Source organism: Drosophila navojoa, chromosome 5, assembly GCF_054131105.1.
Source record: "Drosophila navojoa isolate 15081-1374.11 chromosome 5, UAZ_NAV_1.0, whole genome shotgun sequence".
NCBI lineage: Eukaryota > Metazoa > Arthropoda > Insecta > Diptera > Drosophilidae > Drosophila > Drosophila navojoa.
In genome coordinates this window covers 11,798,008-11,824,437 of record NC_142893.1, presented here as the reverse complement: position 1 = coordinate 11,824,437, position 26,430 = coordinate 11,798,008, and the positions used below count along the sequence as shown (strand labels likewise).

Sequence of the window (26,430 nt, the reverse complement as noted above, 5' to 3'; positions counted from 1 at the left end):
AAATGGAATACGAAGGAAACGAACAACAACAACAACCACAACAGGAGTCATTGGTGTACTCACCTCGGTGCTGTCCTGGAGATTCATGTCGGGTCGCGGGGGATAGCGAGAGCAGCTCGTTAGTTCCAATTCAGTGCCGCCTGCCTCATGCTCCGAATCGATTTGGATGGCTGTCAGCAGGGGCTCTTCCAGTGAGCTGAACAACGGCTCGCTGGGACCGGAATTGTCGCCTGCGGACAAAGGGACAGGTCAAATGTAAGCCATTGTGATTAGTTGATTAATTAACAAGCTGCTCAATTAATCAATCAATCAATCAGTCAGTCGCTCAATCAATCAAACAATAGTCGCCACCACCACAACTACCTACCCAGGTCCAGGGAATCGCAAGTCTCCGAGGTGTCGGTGTGCGTCACATTCGTGATGAGCGTGCAGGCGGAGTCTGTGGACGTGTTGATGGTCGTGTCCGGTATGGATGCCGACGAAGTGCCCATGACAACCAGCTGTGCAAGAGAGCAGAGAGATGGCAGATACAGTCAGCTGTGAATCAGGAATCCCCTCTCATCTATCACAATCTCTACTCACCTTCGGCACTCCAGAGACGCCCATGGCATGCATACCCGTTGCGCCGCTCACCGAATTGTGGTAGGCACTGGAGACGGTGTTCATGGGCATGCTGTTCAGCGGTGTGGAGGAGGTGGATGAGTTGATCTTGTTCTTGATGCTGCGCCCGCTCTTGAAGTACAGTCGACGCAGAGCCGTGGCCGTTGAGGAGCCCGATGTGCTGAAGCCATCGTTGTCCGAGCCGCTCGAATTGCTGCCGCCCGAGAGAGCGGCCATGCCGTTCAGCTGGGCAGCGGCGCGCACCGCTGTGGGTGTCGACGGCTTCGACGTGTTCGAGGACGTTGACGTGGCAAAGGTCGTTTGAGCAGTGTTCGCTGTGGGTGCAGTTGGTGCAGTTGTGGGCGTGGTTCGGCTAGCAGGACGCGCTGTGGTTCGGTTGTTGGTGCGTGGCGAGGCATTGGCATTGGGAGTGGAGCTGGCACTGGAACTGGACGGGGCTGTTGCTGTGGCCTTCTCGCCGGACTGTTGGCCCAGCGCCAGAGCCATCATTGCCGCGGATCGTGTGCTCATATAGCAGCTGGGCAGCGGCTTGGCTTGGTTGTTGTTGTGGCTGCTGCTGTTGCTGCTGCTGCTGGCGGTGGTCTTTGTGGCCGTATCGTTGCCCGGTGTTCCATGTGAGAGGGATATTGTCATGGCTGCCAATGAGAAGACACAAGGAAAAAGGCTTGAGTTGAGGCGGAAAGAAAAAGTCATACCTAATGCTTAATATTCCATGCAAATACTTAACAGAATAATGTTAACATTAATACTTAACATAATGTAATCAAAGTCTTAATACATTGCTCGGATAATTATAAGTTCTTCTTGTATTAGTTTTACCTGCCTCTTGCTTTTAAACACATCTTAATTAACTATTTCCCTCCATTAGTCTCTGCATTTGTAATTTATTTAAGCTGTGAGCTGTAAAGCTTTTGCAAATGAAATTTCCCGCACAATTCCTTGGCTTACTTTAAGCTAGATCAATTAGCTTACAATACTTTACAGTTGCTTTGTAAGACTTTGAGCCAATGTCATTCAGTTGATGCGTTTAATGAAACTGTTTAGTTTCGCAAAGTTTAATTGCATTGCCTGATTATACGAGAGTCGAGCTGTGAAAATCGCATGCTCTAAATCAACAAATAAAATCGATAAATTGTAGCGTGACACGCACCGTAATCCCCCCAGTCAGGAGTATAGAAATACACACATAGACTCAAAGACTCATACGTATTATTGGTAAGGTAGGGTTGCGGATGGAAGTGCTTTGGTTTCAGGGTACTTTACCGTTACGCTCGCGGAAACGCCGCCCCGCCGTACTCAACCTGTGCAATTTGGCACGTAAACAGCTTTCAGATTTCGAGGAAAACAAAGCAGAACAACAAAATAAAAACATTGAGCAGAGCAGAGCAGCGCAGCGCACAGTGAGATAGATAATATCGTATAATCAAATTCCACAAATAATTGAGTGGAAGATTCGTCTAACGAATGTCTGCGTATATTGAATGGCTATGGATATGCTCATCTTGTTGATGTTTACCTCTGCCTGCACAATGGCAAACTGGCAAAATAGCTGAATATATCAGTGTATGCAGCTATGTGAGTGTGTGTGTGTGTGTGTGTTGTCATTTCTGGCATACAGCACGCCCCTTTTCGGCTGTCCGCCCACACCGGAAAAGGAGTCAAAAGACTTTGACCCAAAAAAAGAAATCGCAACATGTCGAATCTTTTCATATGTCGCGCCCCGTTGGGAAAAAGCATTACAAGCCAACTGCCAACTGCTCATGCAGCTTTATTTACACAAAATGTCACTGAAAGTGTGTCAAGCGTTGGGTGGAGGGTGAGGGGCGGCAAAACATGTGCGTGTGCGAGACTGGAGCATGCGAGTACAGTCAATAATGAAAATCTGTCGGAAAAATTGAGTTTACTGAAAGGCTAAAGGCAGCTGCTTACCTTGACCACGACTCCTGGAGGTTGGTGAGGCGCCCGTTTTATTTCTAGTCGTCGTCGGTGCTGCTGCTGCTCCTGCTGCTGCTGCTGAGGGTGCAGCTGTTATAGGCGTTGTGGGCGTGGCATCGGGGGTTGGGCTGCTGTCGCGAAAAATGGGCGAGCCGGGCACATAGCGTTCAGGCTGCAAACACAATTCAAGTAGCATAACATAACAATATCAATCTATGATCATATCAGCACTGCATATACATATATAATAAAGACATTAAAGACAGTCGCCTTATCGGCAGGTGGCAACTATAATAAGAGATAAGATACATATGTACATATAGAAAAGCGACCCATCCATTGCTCTAAAAAGGTAAACATTTGTCGCCTGCTCGCTGTCAGCTCCAGTCGTACTTCAGGCCCAAAGCCGGAATCATTATCAGCTGTCATTGGCGCAAAGCAATCGAAGTGAAGACAACTTGAGATGCCAAAAGTCGCCCTCTTGCTGGCATTTTATGTCATTTGCCTGTCTCCCTGTTTGGCCAACGGTTCGTATGCGTATTTGATACTATCATAGGAAATATTCATAAGTTCTATACAGAAATACGCGCGTGCATGCATTTTTTTTAAAAATATTCATTTCCACTTAACTTAATTAGCTGCTTTTTATTTCGAAACTTGTCTACTAAGTATTCGAAATGTATGACAGCAACGAACAGGTAAATTCGAAATTTCTATTATTTTCTTTATTTTCTATCTCGCTCTTTCACTCTGTCTTTCCTTTGGCACGTTTTCTGGCTGAGACCTCAGCGCGATTCTAAGAACTTTGCTCTGCTTTACGTATTTCATATATGTACATATACTATGTGTGAGTGTGTATGTGTGTGTATGCAGTTGCGTCTACTTGCCATAAACATCTCTATACACATATAATAACCCGTCTCTAGTTCAGCTGTCGACGCCACTCTCCAGTGACCGCATTTAATTTATTGATTGCTACACAAAAGATGATAAACATAATTTCTCAAAGTTCTCTACTGTATAATACAATATTTTTAGCCCAACCGTGTGGCCAAAGCACCTGAAAGTTTTCACAAATCAGAATTGAGACATATTGAGATGGAAAATTTTGATTCGAATTTGGTTGAGATGTTGAAATAAGAATGTATTAAATTTTTAGTTTTTTATAAATATATATATATTAAAATTTTATGATTGTTGTATTCATGTGGTATACTCAATATTTCGTATACGAAGGCTTTAAAGAATTATGATTCGTAGTCAAAATAAAATAATAAATAAAATAAGTTTTCATTTAAACCTGGTAATATTTAAAAGGCAAGCTTCGCTGACTGTACTTGATCAGAAGCAAACTTTGCGTTTGCAGCCCTGGTTTCATCATTTCCACTTGCTAAATGACTATATAAAAATGTTAGCGCATCTATCCACACATTTATCATTATGTACCCAGAGCCAACGCTGATATGTCATATTTGTCAAACATTGTTTAACCATTGCAATTATTTGCCCATGACTAACGACGTTTATGAGTTTCGATTTCCATCAGAGGGTCGCAATAATTTTGATTGGTTATCTATTGCAAATACTATGCATACCTTTGCAGCAATGAAACCAATTGATTTTTATCAAATGCTTCATGGCCTTGGCCCACTGTGCGGCGAGTTAATTTCTATCGTATTCGGGCGCTACAATTTCGCACGAATGAATGATGAGTGTTAAACTGACTCGTGAATACGGAGAACTGAAGCGTGCCCAGTGCCAATTGAGTTGGTCTTATGCAGAAATCACAGTGCACAATTTTCTATCTATATTTATGTTGTTGTTTTTTTAGTTTTTCATACACAGTTTTTACGATGAATTTATGCATATGTTGAAGAGTCATTAAAGGAGCACAGCTCATTATTATGATTGCCCTCATGAGATTGCCTCTAGAGATGAGTGGGGGGCAACAAGGTGGCGATGGAGGCGACTGCCTCAGCTGCGCCAGCTGTTAGACAATCGGTCGATGTAAAGGCGCAGGGTCGTATTCTGAGGTCTGGGACCGCAGCGCGAGCTGATGATTTTCAATGATGAACTGCTGAAAGGGTATGCCAACATATTCATTACATATGTATGTGACTAGCATTGGTATAGAGGAGGAATAAAGGGTATAACTATAGTGAATGGGGGTCTATAGTGAATGGGGATCCATATATATGGATGATATAGTATAGCTCTTGATGTACTTTTTTGAATGAGAAAATGTTTCTTTATATTGCATTAAGTTTTAGATCAATTTAAATAGATAAATGATAATTATTGTGTTTTTTTTAAATTATTATTCAATATTTAGTACTATTTGTTTGAAATTTAGTATATAGTATGATTAGTCAATGACTATATTATATTATTTTAAAGCCCTTAAATCGAATCTGCCCGCATAAATGATAATAATTGTATTTGTATGTATGGATGTGCTTATATCACATCAATATATATGTGTATATGTATTTCTACAAAGCCTAGGGTATTTATAAATTCGATAACTTTCTGTCTAACTGCCTTACATGTTGTTGGTTTCTATAATTTTTGACTATTTTTATGTATGTAGCGCCAAAGTCTCGTGTCGTGAGATCAGTTTTTACAATTCTGTAGCATTTGGCTCTGCCTGTTGCTATTCTTGTAACACGTTGTTGTTGTTGTTGTTGCTGTTGTTGTTGTCTATTGACGTCATTGTTATTACACAAAACGCATAAAGTGTATAGACCATATGTATGTATAGATGGATACATGTCGAGGACGCAGTCGTGCCACTTGGCAAATAGACAGAAAGTCTGTTGCCAAAAATCTCACTTTAATGCAATTAATTTGAATAAAAGCAGATTCGTTGTGTTTTTATTTAGATCTATCATGTGTGTTGTTGTTCTTGTGGTTGTTGTGTTGCGTTCGCTATAAATAAATTCTAAGAAAAGCACAACAACATCATCATGATCATGATTCGCGTTGTCATCATCGGTTTTATCATCCACAATACATGGTGAATAGTATCAACAGCCCCACAGAGCGAAAGCGAAAGGCAGCGTCATGACCTCGTTCAATATTTTCGAGATGCGAATGTATTTTTATTATGTAGTTTATACAGTTGCCATATAGTTTTATTTATGGTTTTTTGGACTTGCAGCTCTCGAGTGCTACGTCTGCAGCTACTTGCTCGGCCAGAGCGATGCCACCTGCCTGACGAATGCCACCGCCGTGCGCGCCCTCAACTGCACCAAGAAGTACTGCCTCACAGTGCGGCAGGAGGCGATTGTGAGTATCATACAAAGTCGTGGTCCCCCCTTATAACAGTCATAATCATGCAACGGGCAGCTAGAGCGTCGTATATTCTCAACTTAACTCCGTTTAGCCACAGCTGGCTGATTGCCTTGCAACAAAGTAGCCGCCGCGCCCGAGTCGTCAATTTCTGTTGCTGTTTCTATTTCTTTTCGGCATAAGCACACATACAAACATACGAAAATACATATACAGCTACATGTGCAGCTGGGAAAAGTTTGGTCGCGCAACTTTGTATCAAAGTGTGGCAGCAGATGAAAGTTTTTGCACAAAAAAAAAATTAGCAAGACTCACGTATCAAGCGAAGCTTCGAAACTAGGGTCTTGCACACCAACACACACACACACATACAGACACACACACATGCATAAGCTGGAAGAGTAATTGAATATATGATGGGCCATGGGCACATGTGGCGTATGAGTAACAAGTGCCAGGGAATCGCATTATTTTGAGTGTCATTTGAAATTACATTTATATGCATTTCACTCTACTCATCAGGCGACCCCCATGCCAACGAGTACACTTAGTTAGTTAGGGAGAAAGTGGCAAAAACATAGAGAAACTCTTTTCATATTTTTACCTATTATATGCTCTTTGACTCTTGGGAACTCTTTTCGAATTTGACTTTTAGCTTTAAAGTTTAAGCAAATGGTTTTCAAGTTTGGGGCAAGCTCTAGTGTTATTGCAGAAGTTTGCCAAAACGAGTCGAGAAATGAACTTTTAGCCAGCAATGAGAACCTTTCAGCTGATTTTAAAAGGCAACTACATGCTGCGCTTGCCATGGCCTTAAGACGAAAAGCTGCAATTGGCAATAAAGAGTCGACGCACGAGTGCTTAAGTCAAGTGCCCGTCGTGTAGCTGATGAAGGGGCTCGGTGCGCGGCTGAGTGGGAGAATTACGCACGGGCTCACATATTCGGCAGTTGGGAGATTTCAAGAACTGTCGCTCTATAGCGTTTGTTTTTAACGCCGGCACGCAAATAATAATAGAATCAGGTTTTTTTTCATTGTGTGTTGACATTGGGGCTTTTGTGCTTTAATTTGCACAGGCACAGCCGAAAATCAAACAAAAATGCTGCGACCGAAAGTGGAGTGCATAAAAAGTCCATTACCATAATTTAATGGAAAGCCAGAAAGGCGTATAAAAGCCACAAAAGCCGCTTCAGACTGTGCGAGAGACAGAGACAGGAATAGACAGCACATCATAGCATACGCAGCAGCTAACCCTTACTCTCTCTCTCTCTCTCTCTCTCTCTCTCTCTCTCTCTCTCTCGCTCTTTCTTGATAGCCTCCTTAATATGCGAGGCTTTAACTCTGTCTTCCATCAGCTAGCGTCACCCACGCCCCTCCATGTACTTCAATATATATATGTATGTGTGTGTATGTGTGTGTTTCTCCATTTTTTTTTTACAATGAGTTGGATAAACATTTTGCCAGGCGCTTCATTAGTCGGCGAGCCTTGAACTCTTTGTTATTGAATTTGCTGGATCAAAGAGGCATTGAGCCAGCGGGAAATGAACTAAAAGTTACTTGTGGGCGCAGCCAGACAAAGAGAGAGAGCTGCAGCATCTGCTGCTTCTCACCAGCCAGACAAATGCTACACTGATGCTCTGCCATAATGCAATTAAAACTTCATCTTCATCTCCATCCGGCCGACCCTAATGATGAATACAAATTAAGTGAAGCTGTGACACTGGCCACAGTCAGCCAGAACTTGTAGCAGCTGCCAGTTATTATAGTTCATTGGATGCAAATTGTAGTATAATCGAATTTTCAATCACAAATGCATCAATTTAAAGAATTTAACTCTCTGTTATTGCTAGAGATATATAAAGTTATGTGGTTATAATAACTTTGTCTTTTGGTATATATATCAGTTTGTAATCAAACAAAATTGATATATATAAATAAATTTATTATCAAATAAAATATATAATCGGAAATTTACATATTCAAAAAATTCAAATCTCTGATATCTCTTTTCTCTTTTGGAATATATTAATAAATCAAAATTTAATTCGATTATAGCAGAGATCTACATATTTAAAGACTTCAACGCGCAGCCGTTTCCTAGAAATAACTTAGTTATTTAAATATGAAAACTTTATCTATTTCATGCCGAATATCTTTGGGAATATTTTAAAATATTATGTTTTCGCGCTAACTTTTTCTCATGCTCCGCTCTTAATTTTGGTTTCCTTTTTTTTGGTCCCCCCTCATACATGTGTCGCCCGCAGCATAATGGGAACAAAGTCATTTCCTTTCTACGTGACTGCCAGGATAAGCCGACGGTGGGTATGAGTGGCAGATCAACAGCCAGACAGATTGCGCCTGGGGCAGAAATAAAATTTACGCACATTGCAGGTACTGAATGGAGTTAGGACGGACTCCTCGTTTCGCACCTACTACCGCTCCTGCCAGCTGAATCTATGCAATGGGCACAACGGGCGCGTCTACAACACGAGTGGCAGCCTCACCATCGGCGCTGCTGCTGGAGCCGGTGGCTCCGCTGGGGCAGGTGGTGGGGGCAATCACAACGCCATTATACCTGGCAAAAATGGCAGCCACGGCGCAGGGTCCGAGGGACTTGGACTGGTGGCGCTGCTGTCTGCTGTTGTGGTGGCTGTTGCTCGCTGGCTGTAATTAGCATAAAATGGATGTTCCGCAATATGACAAAAAAGGGACACGCTCGATTCTAATCCCAATGTCTGCCAGAGATGAAAATAAAAAGTGCCGCCAGCAGCCAATTAAAACGCGTTTAGCTGCTGTCTGGGCTGTCTGTTTGAGCCAGTGGCTCGCTGCTCGTCCCTCGCAATACTCCTTGGACAGTTGAAGAGGTCATCGGACTGTGACCTCCCAAACTAGACTTCCGCATAGTGGATGGCACATGTTGACCGCAATTCACAAAATGTGGGCGGGTGGGGCCTTCGATAGCCAGCTCATTAAAATAGAATTAAATACGCGTTAACGGCTAACATAAATTCCAGCTAATGGCCCAGACTTTTCAGTCTCTGTCATGAGTCGACGACATTTTTATGTTAATTTCTAGAAATCACAACACAAAAACAACTTTCGGCTCGCTGCAAACATTTCAAGTACACAAATGTCGCACTGGCAGGTGAGAGTGACAAAATAACAAAGACAGCTAAGCTATATATCCTTTTAATTGACACCGAGAATAGCTCAGGCTGCTCTATCTATCCTCAATTCAATGTTGACTGAGAAGTAAGCTCAAGACTCAAGACTCAAATGTAGCTATAGAGCTGTCGACTCAAGAGCCACTCAGCTCAGCAAATAGGCGCATGAGCGCATACCTAGTGTAACCAGAGAGAGAGAGAGGGGGAGAGAGATAGAGAGAGAGAGAGGGCGTGCATGTGAGAGGCTGCTGAAGGATTTAGTTCTGTACTTTTTCTTCTCTGCCTTAACAAAGTTAATTGAAATGTTAAAGAAAATACGTTTAGTAATTGAAATCGATTAAAAACTAGGGCACGCTAACAACTTGAAAGGGGCAAAGGGGTGCTTTTCCTGTGTGTGTGTGTGTGTTGACTTAACGCATTAAAGTTTCCACGAGTTAAACTGTAGCATGCTTGTCACTCGCCGTTGTCGCTGACATTTGACGTTGCTTTTGCTTTGCTTTTGCTCCCTTGACATGCTTTTGGCGCTTTGGAAATACACGAAAAATGTTTGCATGGCAAACAAATCGCTGTGTTAGCCTTACCTACTCCTCCCCCTGCCCCACTGTCAACTCTGCGTGTGTCATTCGTGCACACTGTGACATGAACACTGAAAGCGAAAGCACATCGCGCAGCACACCCCATTCCTGTTTTTCTTTCTCTTTTTCTTTTTTTTTATTTTTTGCATTTTTAATTTTATTTGGGTTCGGACAGCAATTACAATTTGAGATTGCAAATGGCCAGCAGAGCGCGTCATATAAAATTTCCGATTTGCCAATTGAAATAAATGAACATTTTGTCGCATCTCTGCCAAACTAGAAATATCAACGCCAATTAGCGCAGCTCGATGAATAAACAAAATTGGCTAATAAATATTGAATGTGGTAATGTGTGTGCTCCTCAATCAATCGACAGTCTGAAGAGACCCGAATCATCTGTAATCAATCATGCTTCCATTGGGCGCATAAAACATACTCAAAATGGGAGTGGGCCATAATTATTTATTATTAATATTTTCCCAGTCAAGGACCAAGCAAGTTCCACATAAACAGAACAAAGTTAAACAATCTGTAATGATATTTAATTTCGTTGTTTTTTTGTGGCCCCAATATATGATTTCATCACACCTCAGCAGCCGCAACACTTAAGTATATACAATTATAAGTCCCGTAAGTCGAGCAATAATAATTGGGAGAGAGTGGGAAAGACATAAAGGTACAAGTGTCTGGTCGATTTAATTTCATTGAGGAAGTCGTTGGCGTATAACAAATATTATCTTGTGCCCAATAAGCAGAGAAGGCCGCAGCGATACGAATTCAGAAAACGGGAATATTCCCGAAAATGTTCTGCTGTCATGCTGTCGCAATCCACAGCATAATAAACAAGGCAGCTGAGATGTAGCAAAGAGGCGAGACAAATTGCCTAAAATATGCAAGAGTTGTTTAAAAATAATATTTTATAAAACAAGGCGAGACTGCTCTACTACGAGATCCCCTGAACCCTTGGAGAGACTCATACATATTCTAATAATTCTTCGCTGCTTTCCTGCACGTGCACGTGCACACCCATGAGGCTGCCAGCAGTGCTGCCAGTTTAGCTTATTTCAGGCTAGATCGAGCCTCTTTGAATGTGGTGCATCTTATTGATGTAAGAGATTGAGGCAGACTATGCTGGAGTTTAGTCCTTGAGAGAACTATAGAATAGAAGAACAGAAGGAGAAACTAATGCCTATGCCATCTAATAATTAGTAATATTAATGTACATAAACTATTTAGCATATCAACATTAATATATAATGAGGTAAACCGATTTAATTATATGTGGTAAATATTTATACGTGGCAAATATATATTGTTAATTATACGTGGTAAATATAAATGTATATCGTATATTTGTTTGTAAATCTGTCTCTCTGTCCCACACAGTTTGTCTCTCTGTTTGTTTGACTAAGAGAAGCACGGTATGAAGAAGCTCTATTTAAGATCGTTTAATTTGTCTCTATGTATGCAGCGGTATTCATTTGGTATTTACATGCAAGTAACACGGAGCTAGAATGCTGGCAGCAGAGTGTTCCCATTGGTCACATAAAGCTCGACTGCAACGATCGCTCCCTAACGCCGGGAGAGCGCCTTCGGGTCTGACAGAAAAAAAACGAGTACTTGAAGGGAATTCTTGAAGGAAGAAGAAGAAGACTTGTAATAATAAATAATAAGAGCAGAGACTTAAAGGAAACAATAAGAGAAAAGACTCGAAGAAAATACTTAGAAGAAATACATTTCTTTTGGCAAACGATCAGCACATGATACGAAATTACTTACAGTACCTACTCTGACTATAGTTGATTTAGCTATTCCAGAGCTTGTAAATTTCCCTACCAAGTGGGCGTCCGCTTTGCTAGGAAACCATATTTATAAGGCGGTGCCGCAACTGGCAATCAGTGGGTGTTAGCTGTAGCTCCATGGATAGTTGAGTAAATGTTCTCAGACTTAACTTAATAATGTGCCTATTGCAGGTTCTCCAAGACTCAACACGGCTAAGCTTTACCAGCTGGCGCTGAGTCCACAATTTGTGCAGCATCCGGAGTGCAGAGTCGTGGCGCTTAGCAACGATATGGCTTCAATCGACCCACCTGTGATATCGTCTATATCAGAAAAACTGCCATAGCCTCTGGCTAGCGCTTGACTTCTCATTGGTTGGCCATCGTTGCACTGCAGCACCTTTGTGAGAAGAGCCGTTGTTGCATGCCACGGCGATGAGCTTGCCGCCGGCAAAGGCATCTGCATTGTCACAGGCAACGAGAAATCAACTTGGACAGGAGTCACCTCTTTCTCCTCCAACTACAACTGGCTTGGCTCGGGTCGCAGCTTGTCTGGACTGGATCAAGGATAACACGCAAATAGAACACTGAATATTCTCTTATTGGAATTCGCCACTTAAAGCCAGTTGTCATTCACTTTAGCAAGAAAAAGAATAATATTTTGCGAGCATTTGTTGTGCTTTTCCTTTAAGACACACAGCACCAGCCCAACCTAGTCGAGCCCGCCTTGTTCTCCTTTTGGGGCACTGGGCACAGTTGTGTGTCAAGTCGGAGACTTTGGCTGTCTGATTGAAGAAGGTGTGTGTGCCACATTATAAATTTACTTCGTTTGTCTTTCGCTGCTGCCCAGATAGCCAGATATTAATGGTTGGGGCTGACAGCTTTGTATGCCACCAGAGATATTACAAGTCAACTGAGGGACCGGGTGTGGGGCATTGTGGTTTTGGTATTTCGTTCAATGACTGCGTCGACATTATTTCCATTCTACCCATTTAGTTGTCGCTGCGTGCACTAAACTTATTCATTGACGACAGCAATTTGTGGTCCTGTGGCGCGACAGAGAGAGAGAGAGGGAGAGAGAGTGGGACAGCGGACGGCCTGCGGGAACAGACGGACATTAGTTGGCTCCGTTTAATGCCCAATTGGCATTACAATGGCTGCTCCTTCAACTGCAGTGCATTGAACTTGCATGTCCCGAACTCAATTGGCATTTCTCAACGTCTCAACGTCTCAACGTCTCGGCGTCTCAGTCTCTCTGCTGTCTGCTCGCCGCTACCCGCCCCCTTTGGGGCAATCATTTGTACCGGAAACTATGCAAGCATTTTACGAGCTATTCGACCGGTCGATGAAGTCATACTCATTACTAATGCACACACCTTCAAGCTATTGCTGGCTAGACTGAGCTCCCTCCGTGTCGCCTCCGCTCAAAGTAAATACAATTTATTGCTGCCCATTTGCCAAAAAGAGTCGAGTACAGAATTAAAAAGAACTTTCGCCAAAAATATAAACAGAAAATGGAAAAATATCAAAAAGCGGGAAGACAGCTTGCAAATTGCACAATCGCAGTGCATGTGTTATAAATTTAATAAAAAATAAAAAACAAACAACAAAAATATATATATGTTATTAAAAATCGAGCAAGTCAGCGACAATAACAAAAGCCAACAACAAAAGGCAAACTCAAAGAAGGCGGAACATCCGACTAAAAGTCGCGTGATTTATGCCCAGACACAGCCACGCCTACCTCTCCACACCCCCTACAGACAACTGGAGCAGAGAGATTTTGGTGGGCGTGTGAGCAGTGCAGCCCAAGAGGCACGTCCGCACTTGCCTAGCATCCTATGTAGGAAATCGATTGATTTCTTTTAGAGTGGAATCAATTTAATAATGATTATCTATCTCTAAGCTGAAATCTATATACAATAAATTCGAGAAAAGTCATAAGATCATCATCGGTATTTATAGAGAACTGTGGTGTGTGAAATGTGAAGGATAAGTATTTAAATTAATGACTTTCGCCTATTTATAAACACATCCATTGTTTTTGACCTTTGTAAGATAATTAGACAGCTCACAAATCGTACTGTTTAGCACCCAGCGAGTGGAATTTTGTTGTTTTAGATTATTCTCTGAATACAGATATTTATGTTGATATATATATATATATTGTAAATGAATGACTGTGAAAAATTTGTATTTTCCTTAAGCACTCAATTCTTGCACAATTATTTATCAGCCATTATTTTTTCGGCTAGTGTATTAATTATTGATGAATTTTTTGACCTATATTTGTGAAACAAAAAGCAACAACAACAGCAAAATCAAAGTAGAAACGACAACGTCACCTCAGATGTTTGCCGCTTAAATTAAGCGTAAAATTTAGCCTGACAAACGGGCAGTGCGCCAGCAGACATTAAATCTTACGAAAGATCTACACCTCCTCCGCCTCCTGCTACGCCGCCCGCCTCCCTCACCTCCTCCGCAGCAACACACCTTTTGCAGTCGCAGAGGCGCCTGAGAAGTGCACCGAAGGGGCCCGAGAGACAGCGCGCTGAAATCTGTGCGCCACTGCCAGCATTTGGCACAGCGCTGCGAGTTGATGACGTCAAACCTAAAAAAGATGAACTGACGTCCACCTATTTGTGTGAACGTAACACTCGGGCACACTTTTGCTTTATTTTTGGTGAATTGGTCACGAAACGCAGACCCCAGTGGCCAGTGTCCAAACCCCAGACCCCAGACCCCAGACCCCAGACAAAGTGCGTTGGTCTACACGGGCCGGGCGGGCACTCCAGGAAATCCCAATGAATCACTTGACAAACCGAAGAGACTCGATGTATTGGATGGGGGGATTTGTACGGCTCGCCCATTGGACTGGCTGTGTAAACAAAAGTCACTCAAGTTTCATGAGCTTTACGCGATTTATGATGGTCGAAAAACAGAGAGAGAGTGACAATCGAGGCGGCTGAAAATGCCTGGAATGCCGCATATTCTGATGAGCATTAAGATGTGGTTTCCAGACGACACATGACAACAACATAGCGACAGCAACAGCGACAGCAACTATATCTAGATATATCTAAAATCATATTGCACATAGAGAGTAAGTCGGGAATGTGGTTGAATGGCAGATGTCAATATATAGATTTTTCTTTGAATATATATCGCATATTTTATATGAATAGAAGTCGAGGTTGTTTGCCTCAATTGGCCACAAAGATGTCAATATATAGATTTTTATTTGTATTCCCGCAATTATTATATACATTTGTATGTATGTGTGTTTGCATATTTAAATATATTCATTTCTGATGCTGTTGACAATCAATTAATTCCAACAAAAGCAACTGTCGGCCGAGCTTTACGTCTGTGGTAATTGTTTTTAATGTTAATTGTGAAAAAATACAAATATAAATAAATAAAATGCGATACATTTAAAAATGTTCTTAAAGTAGCCCAAGTCATTTCAATTTCAATTATGCCATAAGTTCCCTATCACTCAGAGTGCCTAGGCCCGGCTGCCGCTTCCTCCTCGCACTACAATATGCACATGACGTCAGCCATTGGACAGACGCAGCGCTTCATCCGTGTCGCCTGAATTCCAACCGCATGAATCTCTCTCATCCGCCTGCTTAGCATCTCCATGCCATTCTAAAATACTCTGCACAGTGCACAGTTCATTGACATGGCCATAAATTCGTTTTTGTCGCCACGGAAATAGCCGAAGAGCTCTGCTTCTTCCATAGATTTTCTTAGCCATTGCATAAGCTGTAAAAAATTTGTGTTTGGCTGGGATTATACTTGAATGAGATGAAATGCAATTGCCAAATAATGGACGGCACTCAGAGTGGCTCCATATGGGGCTAGACTTTTGTGTATTCATGCAAAACCCAGCCAAGCCTCACAGGTATTGTTATTTAGAGTGTCCCCAGTTGGTCGCCATAAATCACAATTGATGCTCTCTCTCTCTCTCTCTCTCTCTCCCTCGGTCTACATTGCCCCACTCTATGTCATTGTGGCAAATGGAAATGCATTGCAACTTGTGGCTTTTTGCATTCTAGTTAATTAAAATGCATACACAATGGTGGCTGACTGAACAACAGCATTGTGAGCTCTGAGCCGCAATTAAAACTAAAATGCGCCATCAAAACCCAAAAACTTTTGCGCCCCAGCATTGAGAATCCTGTCAACAAATATTGTTTATAAGAGAATATATATATATATGTATGCATGTGTGTGTGTGTGTGTGTTTGTGTTATGTTCACAAAAGGAGGTTATCCAATTTGTTCGAGCTAAATGAAAAACATTTGCTTGTTCACAAATGAATTTCTTCCGTATTTCGCCTGCCCGTCCGTCCGTCCGTCCGTCCGTCCGGCGTCTCACCTGCCCGCCTCTGGATGCGTATTTTCAGCAACAGATTTTGAGAATCACGCAACGCATGCTGTAAACAATATTTTTGGATTTCTCTCAAACTGAGTCAATGCAACGCGTGGGCGTGGCACGCCAACAACTTTAATATGCAGTGCAACAGTATTTTAATGAGCGGCAGTGCCAAAAATAAATTGCACATAAATATGTTCTATGCTGCTGACAACTCAAATGAAAACGAAAATAATGAAAATAGCGAAAATAATGAAAATTGTTGTGCAAAAATAAATTGTGAATTCTGGCCAGCTCTGACGTGGGCCGATGGCCAAACATTGCAAGGAGTCAATGCGCTCATTAGGCCACGCCGCACCGCCGCGCCATTAATCAACGGCATTAGGAAAGTGTCAGAACGCCAGGGCAGCGGCCAGGCAGCGGCAGCAGCTACTCAATTGCAATTGGCCAAGAAAATAATTGCGACAATTGTCACAGATTTGGCCCAGCGGAAGTTCAGGGGCGTCTCTAGCCTCGCAGCCTTTGTGCACAACAATTTGAAGGATTTATCGTAATGAATTATCTCTGGCTAATTGACGTTCGAATACAGTCGGAAGTACACGCGTTTTGGGAGGCGACGGGAGGGCCGGTTCTTGGCCAGCCATGAATATTGCCAATCGAAGCGATTTGTCAATATTTGGCAGCAAAACTAATTATCTCTGTCATTGGCAAGGACATATTTTAGCCAAGTGCGTTTAACCTAAGCCAAAAGCAAAATGTTTTTCCCTTCCTACAATCGCCAAAGTATCTATTCAATAAATATATTATATAGGAGAAATATAAAGTGCTTTGAGCCAAACTGAAATCAATATTTCAATAGCTTTTTGCTTTCAGCTCTGGCTTATGGACGACAATCAGCAACAATTTCTTTGCTCTGCGCTTTCCGCTTCTTACAGTTCGAAGCGCTTATTTAATTTAATTTCGCTGCCAGCTCAGAGCTGATTCTTCTTATTGATTGCCAATGGAATTTCCTGATGTATTCACTGCATCGATAAGTGCACTACGGGAGGAGATATAAAATCGTGTTCAGCCTGAAAGTATGCTGGCATTTTGCATGCAGAAGCTCTGCATCTATTACCAATCACTGATGGCCTCAGCGCGTTTACCAACACTTTCTCGGCTAAATTGACTTTGACAGCAAAGTAGGCGATGGTGCTGCCAGGTTTGAGCTGCTACAGGGGAAAGTCATTCTTTCACAAATTTTCGCAGTGAGCAGAGCTCTTGAAAGTAGAAAATAAAAAAAGTAAAAATTTAATTTCTCTCTCGAACAATCTTTGGGTTCTCGCATTTATCTCGCCGTGCACAACTACATTTCTATTAAATTGTGATAGAATAGAATATAAAATGATTCCAGTTACCAAGGAGGTGCAATGCCAGCTGGCAGAATCTGATGAGGCCGAGCAACAGCCGGAGACCATTGTCACCCCGAAGAGCGGCCGTGTGGGCATCTTCAATGCCGAAGATTTTTTGTCGCGTGCCCAGACCAACGACAAGATCAACAACATCTTGCGCTCGCCCACAAAGTCCCCGAATGGCGTGCGTCAACGCTCGGTGTACACCAACAACAACCCATCACCGGTAAGTTCTGTCAGAATCTGTCTGTCTGTGTCTTTGTCAAACGGTAAAATTGGCTATTCATGTTTTAAGATAACAATCTAAATTATAGAAGTTTTTCAATATTAATTTATATCAAATTTGCAGCAGTCGTCGGTTCGTTTGCCTAATGCGGCAGCATCGCTATCAGCTCGTATGAGCAGCTTGTCGCTGAACAGCGGCAGCGCCAGTGTGGGCACCAACACTTCAGTGCTGGCCAAGGAATGCTCTAGCCAGACTAATGCCATTGGGGCCTCCGGCGCCTATCGTGCCATTGGAATGGGCATGCACCAGTCGCAGCCGCTGCTCACTGCCGTCACAGACTTGGAGCCCCTGGTCTTGAGCACTAAGTCGCTGACTGCTCGCTTTGCTGGGCCATTTGGGTATGACAATAACGGCGCCTACTGTCAGGTAAATAACTGCATTCACTACTATATAGAATAATCTAATAATAATCTTTTTCCTAACAGCCACAACCGCAACCACAAATTCACCACACTCAGCAGTATCCGTCGCCCATGCCGCCTCCGCCTCATGCCTTGGGTCGCGTTAGCTCTCGCACTTTTGAGTTTGACAATAATCCACCACCACCACCGCCATGCCCCGGCTCCGGACCGATCGCCATGTCCAATGGCACCATTCAGCTGCGCTTGCGCGAGGGAGTTAGGTGAGTGGCAGAACCAGCTGAGCTGTTGATTCAGTTGAAATAAATAATATTCCTTCGATTACAGAATCGATATGACTCTGGACAAGGCCGTGCGCGTGTTGAATCAGCGCAGCATGGTGGCCGTCTCACTATCGCGCAACGGCACAAACTCTGCTCTAATCCATCCCAATGGTCGGATTCTGCAGAGTGGCTCCAAGGTGGAAATCGTGACCTATGACGGCATGAAGGCCAACAATTTTGTGTAAGCCATTGGGGATCATTCTGCTAGGAACTATTTAAGCCAACCTTTTTGCCGTTACAGGCGCTATGCTAAGATGTGGTACAAGGGTGTGAGCTTTACTAGCGAGTCTTGTGCTTTGATTTATCTGGTTGACACTGCTGGAACACGCACTACAACCGACACTTTCACTGACCTGACCAAGGACTACACCCTGGCAGTGTTCTATGAGTGAGTAGCGAATCGGATTGCTCTTCTCTTACTTAAAACTCGCCACATTTTTGACAGCGACTCGCGTCACGGTCCCTCATTTGTGTCGGATGCACAGGAGGTGATTGCAAAGTCATCCTACAGTTGCGCAGACGACGGCACCGAGATGTACGACATCAATGGTTTTCGCATTATCCAGGCCGCCGATGGCCTGGTGAAGGTGACTCGCCAACACAACAAGGGATTGATTCGCACCAGCCCTGGCAATGGATCGGTCACTCTGACCACCCTGGGCATCCACTGCACCGCCTCCTTGGGCAAGACTTCGCATCTGTTTTTACGGTACGTATCCACACTTGCCCACATTATACTAACATGTTTATGACTGTGTTTGATCTCTTGTCTTGCAGTCGCAATGAAAAGCGCATGCACTTCGATGGAGCCAATTTTATAGTGCGCAATGCAGGACACTCGGCCGGATTCAACGAGAACAATCTGCTGATCGTGTATTAATTTAGTTCCATACTATGTATAAGACTGAGACACACACAAACAGACAATATCCAAGGTAGTTTTAAGGGGCCTCTAGGCTTCGGTAGAGTGGAGACAAGACAGAACACAGACAAGAACAAAGAAACTTTAATAGGCATATGTACATTGGGCATGAAGAACAGAAAAGACATTCCTTCACAAAGTTAAAGGCGATTTCACACACTAAGAAAGAATTAGTTTTTAGTTATATTTACAGCAAAACCAGAATATACTACTTGAGAACGCTGACAGCTTCGAATAGTTAAAGAGATCAGCGTTCTTATTTTTAAGGCTCGATTTGGCGTACAAATTTCAACAATACACATCAGGTACGTTTAGAAAAGATTTAAAAATGCTTCACATACATCAAAATTAGAAACACTATGCTATGGCACTATGTGTATGTTTTACAAAGAGTAGGCAGTGGCCTGAAGGGGGCGTCTGATCCTTCAAAGCGTTGTTAGTCTGAAAAGAAGACGGCCTTGCGTTGCAGTTACTTGTTAAAGTTAAGATTAGTTTGTAGTTGCTGTGATGCTCCGACCATAGGTATCACACGTCAAAGTGAAATAATGTTGCATTCTGAGTTTTGCAACTTCAAAGTGAACGATAGACATATACACAATAAGCACGTTTACATAAGCTATCGGAAAGAAAAGTAAGAAATTATTAAATACATGAATAGAAAATGTTTAACAGTTGACAAATGGTATACACGTCGTCCCCAATTATTATTATTGGCACATTACACATACATTTACGTACATCACATATGAACAGACAAATATATGATATATTTCTGGCCTATGTTTAAATCTGTCATTTCTTATTTTTACTCTTGGTGGCTTTATGAGATTTGTGAGCCTTACGCCAATCTCTCATCTCTTATAACGCAAAATTCAAGAGCATGTATTACAAAATTAATGTATGCAAATATAAATAACTAATAAAACAACGTTGTTACTATGTTACAGTGAGACCAGTAAGTAATAATATTTAAATAAAAGCGCTTGAAAACAAAAAGAAGGCACATAGTATTTTTCAATATAAGAATATTAGTATTTTCAGGTCAACACAGTATTTTTTTAGAATTTTAGGACTCTCATGGATCTGGTCACATTTGTGAACAAAACAATATTATTTCAGTTGCCCCTTTTAAATACATCCATTTTAAATCAGTTTAAGCCTATTCGAAATGTTTTCAGTTAATTATGTGCATGAAGAGGGCTGCATGCAGCCACCCAGAAACTTGCTAGTGTTGGTAAGGGCAATCCGTTTTCTAACAAACATTTGGTGAAATTTCGGATTTAGCAAAGTAGGCGACGATGTCAAGTTGAAAAGCTTACTAGTCAAGGAAAGTCATTCTTTCACAAATTTTCGCAGTGAGCAGAGCTCTTGAAAGTAGAAAATAAAAAAAGTAAAAATTAAATTCCTCTCTCAGAGTCGTTGTGTCGAGCAATCTTTGGTTTTTCGCATTACTATCCCCGCGTGCAACTCCGTTCCCATTAAAGTGTAACTGTAATTAATTTAATCACAAGAATACATAGAACGCAGGAAGAAAATAAAATGGTTCCAGTTACTAAACCGAACACCAAGGAGGTGCAATGCCAGCTGGCAGCATGTGATGAGACCAAGCAGCAGCCGGAGACCATTGTCACCCCGAAGAGCGGCCGTGTGGGCATCTTCAATGCCGAAGATTTTTTGTCGCGTGCACAGACTAACGACAAGATCAACAACATCTTGCGCTCGCCCACTAAAGCCCCAAATGGCGTGCGCCAACGTTCGGTGTACACCAACAACAACCCATCACCGGTAAGTTCTGCCCAGAAAAGTTTTCTTTCAGTTGTCAAAGTGTTGTTTTTTTTTTCTTTTATTTCACTTATATTTTTGACAGTTTGTCTACGTCATCAATTGAAAACTTAGACTAAGATACGTGTTTTTCCTAACGGGAGTAGCTCGTTTTGCTTTTCTGCAATGTCAATTTCGTCTCGTCCGTCTGTTTGTGTGGAAATTATCTCATTGCTGCTTTTGAAAATAAGAGCTTTAGCAATAGGAACTGTTCAATATTAATATTTAATATTAATCTTCGATATGTCCGCCCAAGGCATGACCAAACATGGCTGAATAAATATGGCATTGACAGACCCAATTGTCAAGTTTATTCAGCGACAGCCATAAAGAGTTTGGCAGATAGAATATACAAGTTTACTGTTTACGTCTAATTTCCACTGACTCAGCATAAACAGCTCTTGCAGTGGGATGACGTTTGACATCTTTGACAGATATGCTTAAGGGCTATGGTTGTCAACAATGAGCTCTGGGAGACCTCCATTTATTAACGAGAATTAATAATTATTCTGATATTAAACTAATTAATAATTTTTATGATATTAAAGGCAATATATGTAACCAGGTTGCAGATTATTAATTTTTGCATAGCCTTGTGTGTGATACATTTCTCCACATACATACATGTGTATAATTTTTGTGCAATTTGCAGCAGTCTTCGGTTCGTTTGCCTAATGCAGCAGCATCGCTATCAGCTCGTATGAGCAGCTTGTCGCTGAACAGCGGCAGCGCCAGTGTGGGCACCAACACTTCAGTGCTGGCCAAGGAATGCTCTAGCCAAACTAATGCCATTGGGGCCTCCGGCGCCTATCGTGCCATTGGAATGGGCATGCACCAGTCGCAGCCGCTGCTCACTGCCGTCACAGACTTGGAGCCCCTGGTCTTGAGCACTAAGTCGCTGACTGCTCGCTTTGCTGGGCCATTTGGGTATGACAATAACGGCGCCTACTGTCAGGTAAATAACTGCATTCACTACCGTATAGAATATCGTAATAATAATCCTTCTTCTATTAGCCACAACCGCAACCACAAATTCACCACACTCAGCAGTATCCGTCGCCCATGCCGCCTCCGCCTCATGCCTTGGGTCGCGTTAGCTCTCGCACTTTTGAGTTTGACAATAATCCACCACCACCACCGCCATGCCCCGGCTCCGGACCGATCGCCATGTCCAATGGCACTATTCAGCTGCGCTTGCGCGAGGGAGTTAGGTGAGTGGCAGAACCAGCTGAGCTGTTGATTCAGTTGAAATAAATAATATTCCTTCGATTACAGAATCGATATGACTCTGGACAAGGCCGTGCGCGTGTTGAATCAGCGCAGCATGGTGGCCGTCTCACTGTCGCGCAACGGCACAAACTCTGCTCTAATCCATCCCAATGGTCGGATTCTGCAGAGTGGCTCCAAGGTGGAAATCGTGACCTATGACGGCATGAAGGCCAACAATTTTGTGTAAGCCATTGGGGATCATTCTGCTGGGAACTATTTAGCCAACCTCTTTGCCGTTACAGGCGCTATGCTAAGATGTGGTACAAGGGTGTAAGCTTTACTAGCGAGTCTTGTGCTTTGATTTATCTGGTTGACACTGCTGGAACACGCACTACAACCGACACTTTCACTGACCTGACCAAGGACTACACCCTGGCAGTGTTCTATGAGTGAGTAGCGAATCGGATTGTTCTTCTCTTACTTAAAACTCGCAACATTTTTGACAGCGACTCGCGTCACGGTCCCTCATTTGTGTCGGATGCACAGGAGGTGATTGCAAAGTCATCCTACAGTTGCGCAGACGACGGCACCGAGATGTACGACATCAATGGTTTTCGCATTATCCAGGCCGCCGATGGCCTGGTGAAGGTTACTCGCCAACACAACAAGGGATTGATTCGCACCAGCCCTGGCAATGGATCGGTCACTCTGACCACCCTGGGCATCCATTGCACCGCCTCCTTGGGCAAGACCTCGCATCTGTTTTTACGGTACGTATCCACACTTGCCCACTTAATCTCAATTATCTTATTTGTTTTTTTGCCTTGCAGTCGCAATGAAAAGCGCATGCACTTCGATGGATCCAATTTTATAGTGCGCAATGCAGGGCATTCGGCCGGATTTAACGAGAACAACCTGCTCATTGTGTACTAATTTAGTTCCGTCTGAGACACATACGTAGACGCACAAGACTCACACAAATACACAAACAGACACCTTAAACAGTTTTGGGGACTGTTGCGCTGCCGAAGCGTGGAGAGAGTAATAACCAAAAATACAACCCACAGAAATAGCTTGAAACTGAAAACAGGCTCGCAAACAAGCGCGAGCGACGCTAAGGCCATTCTGAGTATACGTATAACATGAAACACCTAAAACCCAAACGCTGTGTGATTGGGTGACTTTTGGATGCCTTTCGTTACTCGGTGTAAGCGCAACGCAACTAACAAGGAATTCGTTTTTAGTTATCTTTTCATACTCAATCTTTTTGATATCAGTGAAAATTCAGTTAAAAAGAAAAAAAAAAAAAAAAATACAAAAATGTATTTAGGACACGGAACCACTGCCCTGCCTACTGATTGAAAACGCTGACCATTTCGGCAGATTGAGAAGTGTCAGCGTTTTAATTTTTAAGGCTCATTTGAATCTCTTGAATCAAATTTTAACAAAATTCTTTGCCAATGATTTAAAAATATTAAAAAAGAAAAAAAAAAAATCGTACATAAAGCCTTAAAAAATTTTTCACATGCTAACCAAATTTAAAACGACAAGCGATGCATATTTGTTCGCAACATGACGCCAATGTGTATGTGCAACAATTAGTAGGCAGAGGTCTGAAGAGGTGGCTGTCCTTCCAAGCGCAGGGCTGGGCTGGTCTAGTCCGGTCTGCTCTGGGCAGGACAGGCTGTGTCGGGTCATGTCTGATCAGATCAGGCCAGATCAGATCCAGCAACGGCGCCAGTAACAATTCTAGTTAATCGTTATAGTTAAGATTAGTTTGTATTTGCTGCAATCCAAACACAAAGACATGTTCATCCACACAGACAATACAAAGTGAAATATTGTAACATTCTGCATTTTGCAAATTCAAAGTGAGCATTTTACACAACGGACGGCCACTATAGACGCTCGAAGAAAAGTAAGAAATTAGCAGAGTATTGCATGCAGTACTCGTCATATCACATTCAATCGATGGACCATGAAATTGTAATAATCATGGAACTCGAGAATTGGTGAGAGTCCCCAAACGCCTTACTTGCGGACACTACCACCCACATACACACAGTTAATATTAATTTTAAGTATTCACATGGCTGGGATGCCATTGCTCAAGCTCGAGCCTTACTCCAATCTCCGACACCCAAAATCACAAGCATGTATAACGAAATTCATCTATGTATCTAAATCGAATAAAAAAATTGTGTTTTTATCAAAGAGATGCGCTGAAGAATGTTTGCTTACAAGGACACATGCGAACTGCGTGTTGGTCAAGGCTAAAGCTTTCATGTTAAACGAATTCCTAAGATGAAAGCCATAACTTGTAAAGGTGTCCAGTGAACGAGCCCCGGCATAACCCTAAACCGTCGCAGTTGCCGTCGCTGCGTCAACTTGGAGGCTCGTAAATTTCCAACGAAATTGCTTTATGGCTCAAACACACCTGAAACACTGAAGCAGCCAACCGCGCCCTTAGGAACCAAATCTCGCTGCGCACATTATCATGAAACTTTACCCACCGCAAGCGAAGAGCCAAGACAATGTATACGTCTTTTTATATGTGTAACAAGTATATGTTCCTGAGTTACGTGGTCGGTGCAATTGCTTGGGTAATTACAGGTGCTTCTGCCCGAGCCGTAACAAGGCTAATTTAAAGATACTTGAAGTCCTTAATCCTTAACATTTTCATATATTACATATTAGCTTAGCTCCAGCTTAGCTGGCGGTTACCTGTAGGCATATCCAGAAGCATAAAGATATCGGATCGGCTGTCATATAGACTAGTGCTTCCAAAATACTAGGGGTCGAGGCTGAGCCGGACTGCTGCTGCTGCTGTTGTTGTGGCTGTTGCTGTAGCTGTTGATAAAGATTATTGGATAACGCTTAGCCAGCAATTTTCGTTTCTGTCATAAGAAGAGAGTTTGAACCATGGTTAAAGAGATAGTACAGGCCAACAACAACTAGAAGCGGCTACCATCGTATAGACGAGCGGAGTAGTACAGAATAGAGATATATGCTCAGAGGATACATTAAGCAGAAGCAATTATTACAGGTGCACATCGAAAGAGAGAGAGAGAGAGAGATAGAGAAGGAGCAGCAACAGCAACAACAACAACATCTACTTATACATAATCAAAAACTTATTTAAGTGTGACTTGCTTGTGGAAGCTCTGATGACAATGTTATTCATGTGTGAGTGTGAGTGAGTGTCTGCGTGAGTGTGTGAGTGAGTGCTTTCATAATAGACCGTCATGGGTAGTGAACCGAAATGCAGCTATGTATGGATGCCTTCCGGTGACATAGCAGCCAAATCGTCGTTTGCCCCATCTCGTTAGGGGCCATAACTGTGGCATATTCAATGCTCACGGTTGCGTGCCCCTCGGCACACGCTGCGAATAGAGGGGATTGGAGGGAGGGCTTAGGTGAGTGGAGGTGTGTGGAGTTTGGGGGCGCAGTGCGCTCGTGCCCAACATCAAACGCTTTTCACACTTAATTGGGCATAAAATTAAATCAGAATTGATTAAAACACTTCAATGACAACGAAAAGCAACATCAGCAACAGAAACAGCCGCTCAAACTCGGAAACAACAACGGCAGCGGCAACAGCTTTGACAGTGCCCTCACTGCCTCCTGCTTTCATATTCCTGCGATGTACATAGAAAGTTTTCTGGTTTTGGGTTTCCCAGCTGACGCATCGCTATCGACCCGAACGAGTGAGTCCGTACTAACTTTGGCCCACTAGCCCGAGCCGAAAGCCTTTCGTCGCCCCCGTCGAGTAGGCGACCTGGCGGGAGTATTAATTGCTGCCCCCTCGTGAGATAGGAGCCATGGCCAAAGTTTATAAAATTCAATTTCCGTTTTCAAGCACTCGGCACAAACAAATTACGAAGACGGCCTTGTGTATTACCATTTAATGCGCCGTCAATTAACCCAGACCCGCGATGATTATCCTCAGAGGCGGGCTCAAGACATGTTTTATTTCATTATAATTTATGCCAATAAATCTCAAAGCATGTCAATTTGCATGCCAAAGCGAGCATGAGCCCGGGCGCGGCTGGCCAAGAAATCAATTCAATGCCCGGCCATAAAGAACAGAGCAGACTGAATATATTATGTGGAGAGCAAGAGAGGGCCTAATTGCTGCGCCAAACGTTGGTTAGTTTGCTTCAAGTGAATGCCGTTTACTCAACTTGATTCCACCTCTCAAGACAAATTGTAGCCCCGGCCAATTGGGAGCCGAGCTGAGCTGTCGTCAGTTTGTGCTGCAGCCGTCAATCAAATAAATCAAAGGAACAGCCAATTGGCAGTAACTCAGCAGCTAGAGGGAACAGGATCAAAGCCAACTCTCGCCCGTCGCAGAGCTGACAATTTAAGTTTTCTGCTGT

General features: G+C 42.8%; 4 protein-coding genes and 1 long non-coding RNA gene across 7 annotated transcripts in view; 3 read left to right on the top strand and 2 right to left on the bottom strand.

Annotated features, from left to right (window-relative positions):
• Rgk1 (Rad, Gem/Kir family member 1) overlaps positions 1-26,430 on the bottom strand; it is a 49,644-nt gene that overhangs the window by 18,206 nt on the left and 5,008 nt on the right. For both annotated transcript variants that reach the window (XM_089261719.1, XM_018106710.2), the window contains exons 2-6: positions 24,776-24,948; positions 2,551-2,728; positions 583-1,256; positions 368-500; positions 64-230 (exon numbers count right to left, since the gene is read on the bottom strand). In XM_089261719.1, the coding sequence (XP_089117845.1) occupies positions 64-230; positions 368-500; positions 583-1,256; positions 2,551-2,728; positions 24,776-24,820 (1,197 nt within the window). In that variant the 5' untranslated portion in view covers positions 24,821-24,948. The remainder of the gene's footprint in view (positions 1-63; positions 231-367; positions 501-582; positions 1,257-2,550; positions 2,729-24,775; positions 24,949-26,430) is intronic.
• Positions 2,916-8,665, top strand: LOC108655034 (uncharacterized). The gene is made up of 4 exons (XM_018106715.3): positions 2,916-3,083; positions 5,717-5,844; positions 8,108-8,161; positions 8,235-8,665. The coding sequence occupies exons 1-4, from the start codon at positions 3,020-3,022 to the stop codon at positions 8,511-8,513; spliced, it is 525 nt and encodes a 174-aa protein (XP_017962204.1). The 5' UTR covers positions 2,916-3,019; the 3' UTR covers positions 8,514-8,665.
• Positions 9,731-10,504, bottom strand: LOC149091046 (uncharacterized). The gene is made up of 2 exons (XR_016197108.1): positions 9,970-10,504; positions 9,731-9,939 (listed from the first exon to the last, which is right to left on the bottom strand). It is a non-coding gene; the product is annotated as an uncharacterized LOC149091046 (long non-coding RNA).
• Positions 17,026-19,809, top strand: LOC149091045 (uncharacterized). The gene is made up of 7 exons (XM_089261640.1): positions 17,026-17,357; positions 17,481-17,783; positions 17,843-18,039; positions 18,104-18,280; positions 18,341-18,487; positions 18,545-18,808; positions 18,877-19,809. Exons 1-7 carry the CDS (start codon positions 17,124-17,126, stop codon positions 18,977-18,979), a joined length of 1,425 nt encoding a protein of 474 aa, XP_089117766.1. The 5' UTR covers positions 17,026-17,123; the 3' UTR covers positions 18,980-19,809.
• On the top strand, positions 20,334-24,265 carry fest (wurstfest). Of its 2 annotated transcripts, none has more exons than XM_089261501.1 (7): positions 20,334-20,806; positions 21,498-21,797; positions 21,857-22,053; positions 22,118-22,294; positions 22,354-22,500; positions 22,558-22,821; positions 22,882-24,265. In XM_089261501.1, exons 1-7 carry the CDS (start codon positions 20,561-20,563, stop codon positions 22,982-22,984), a joined length of 1,434 nt encoding a protein of 477 aa, XP_089117627.1. In that variant the 5' UTR covers positions 20,334-20,560; the 3' UTR covers positions 22,985-24,265. The 2 variants fall into 2 exon arrangements, with proteins under 2 accessions (XP_089117627.1, XP_089117626.1); XM_089261500.1 differs by having other exon boundaries at positions 21,495-21,797.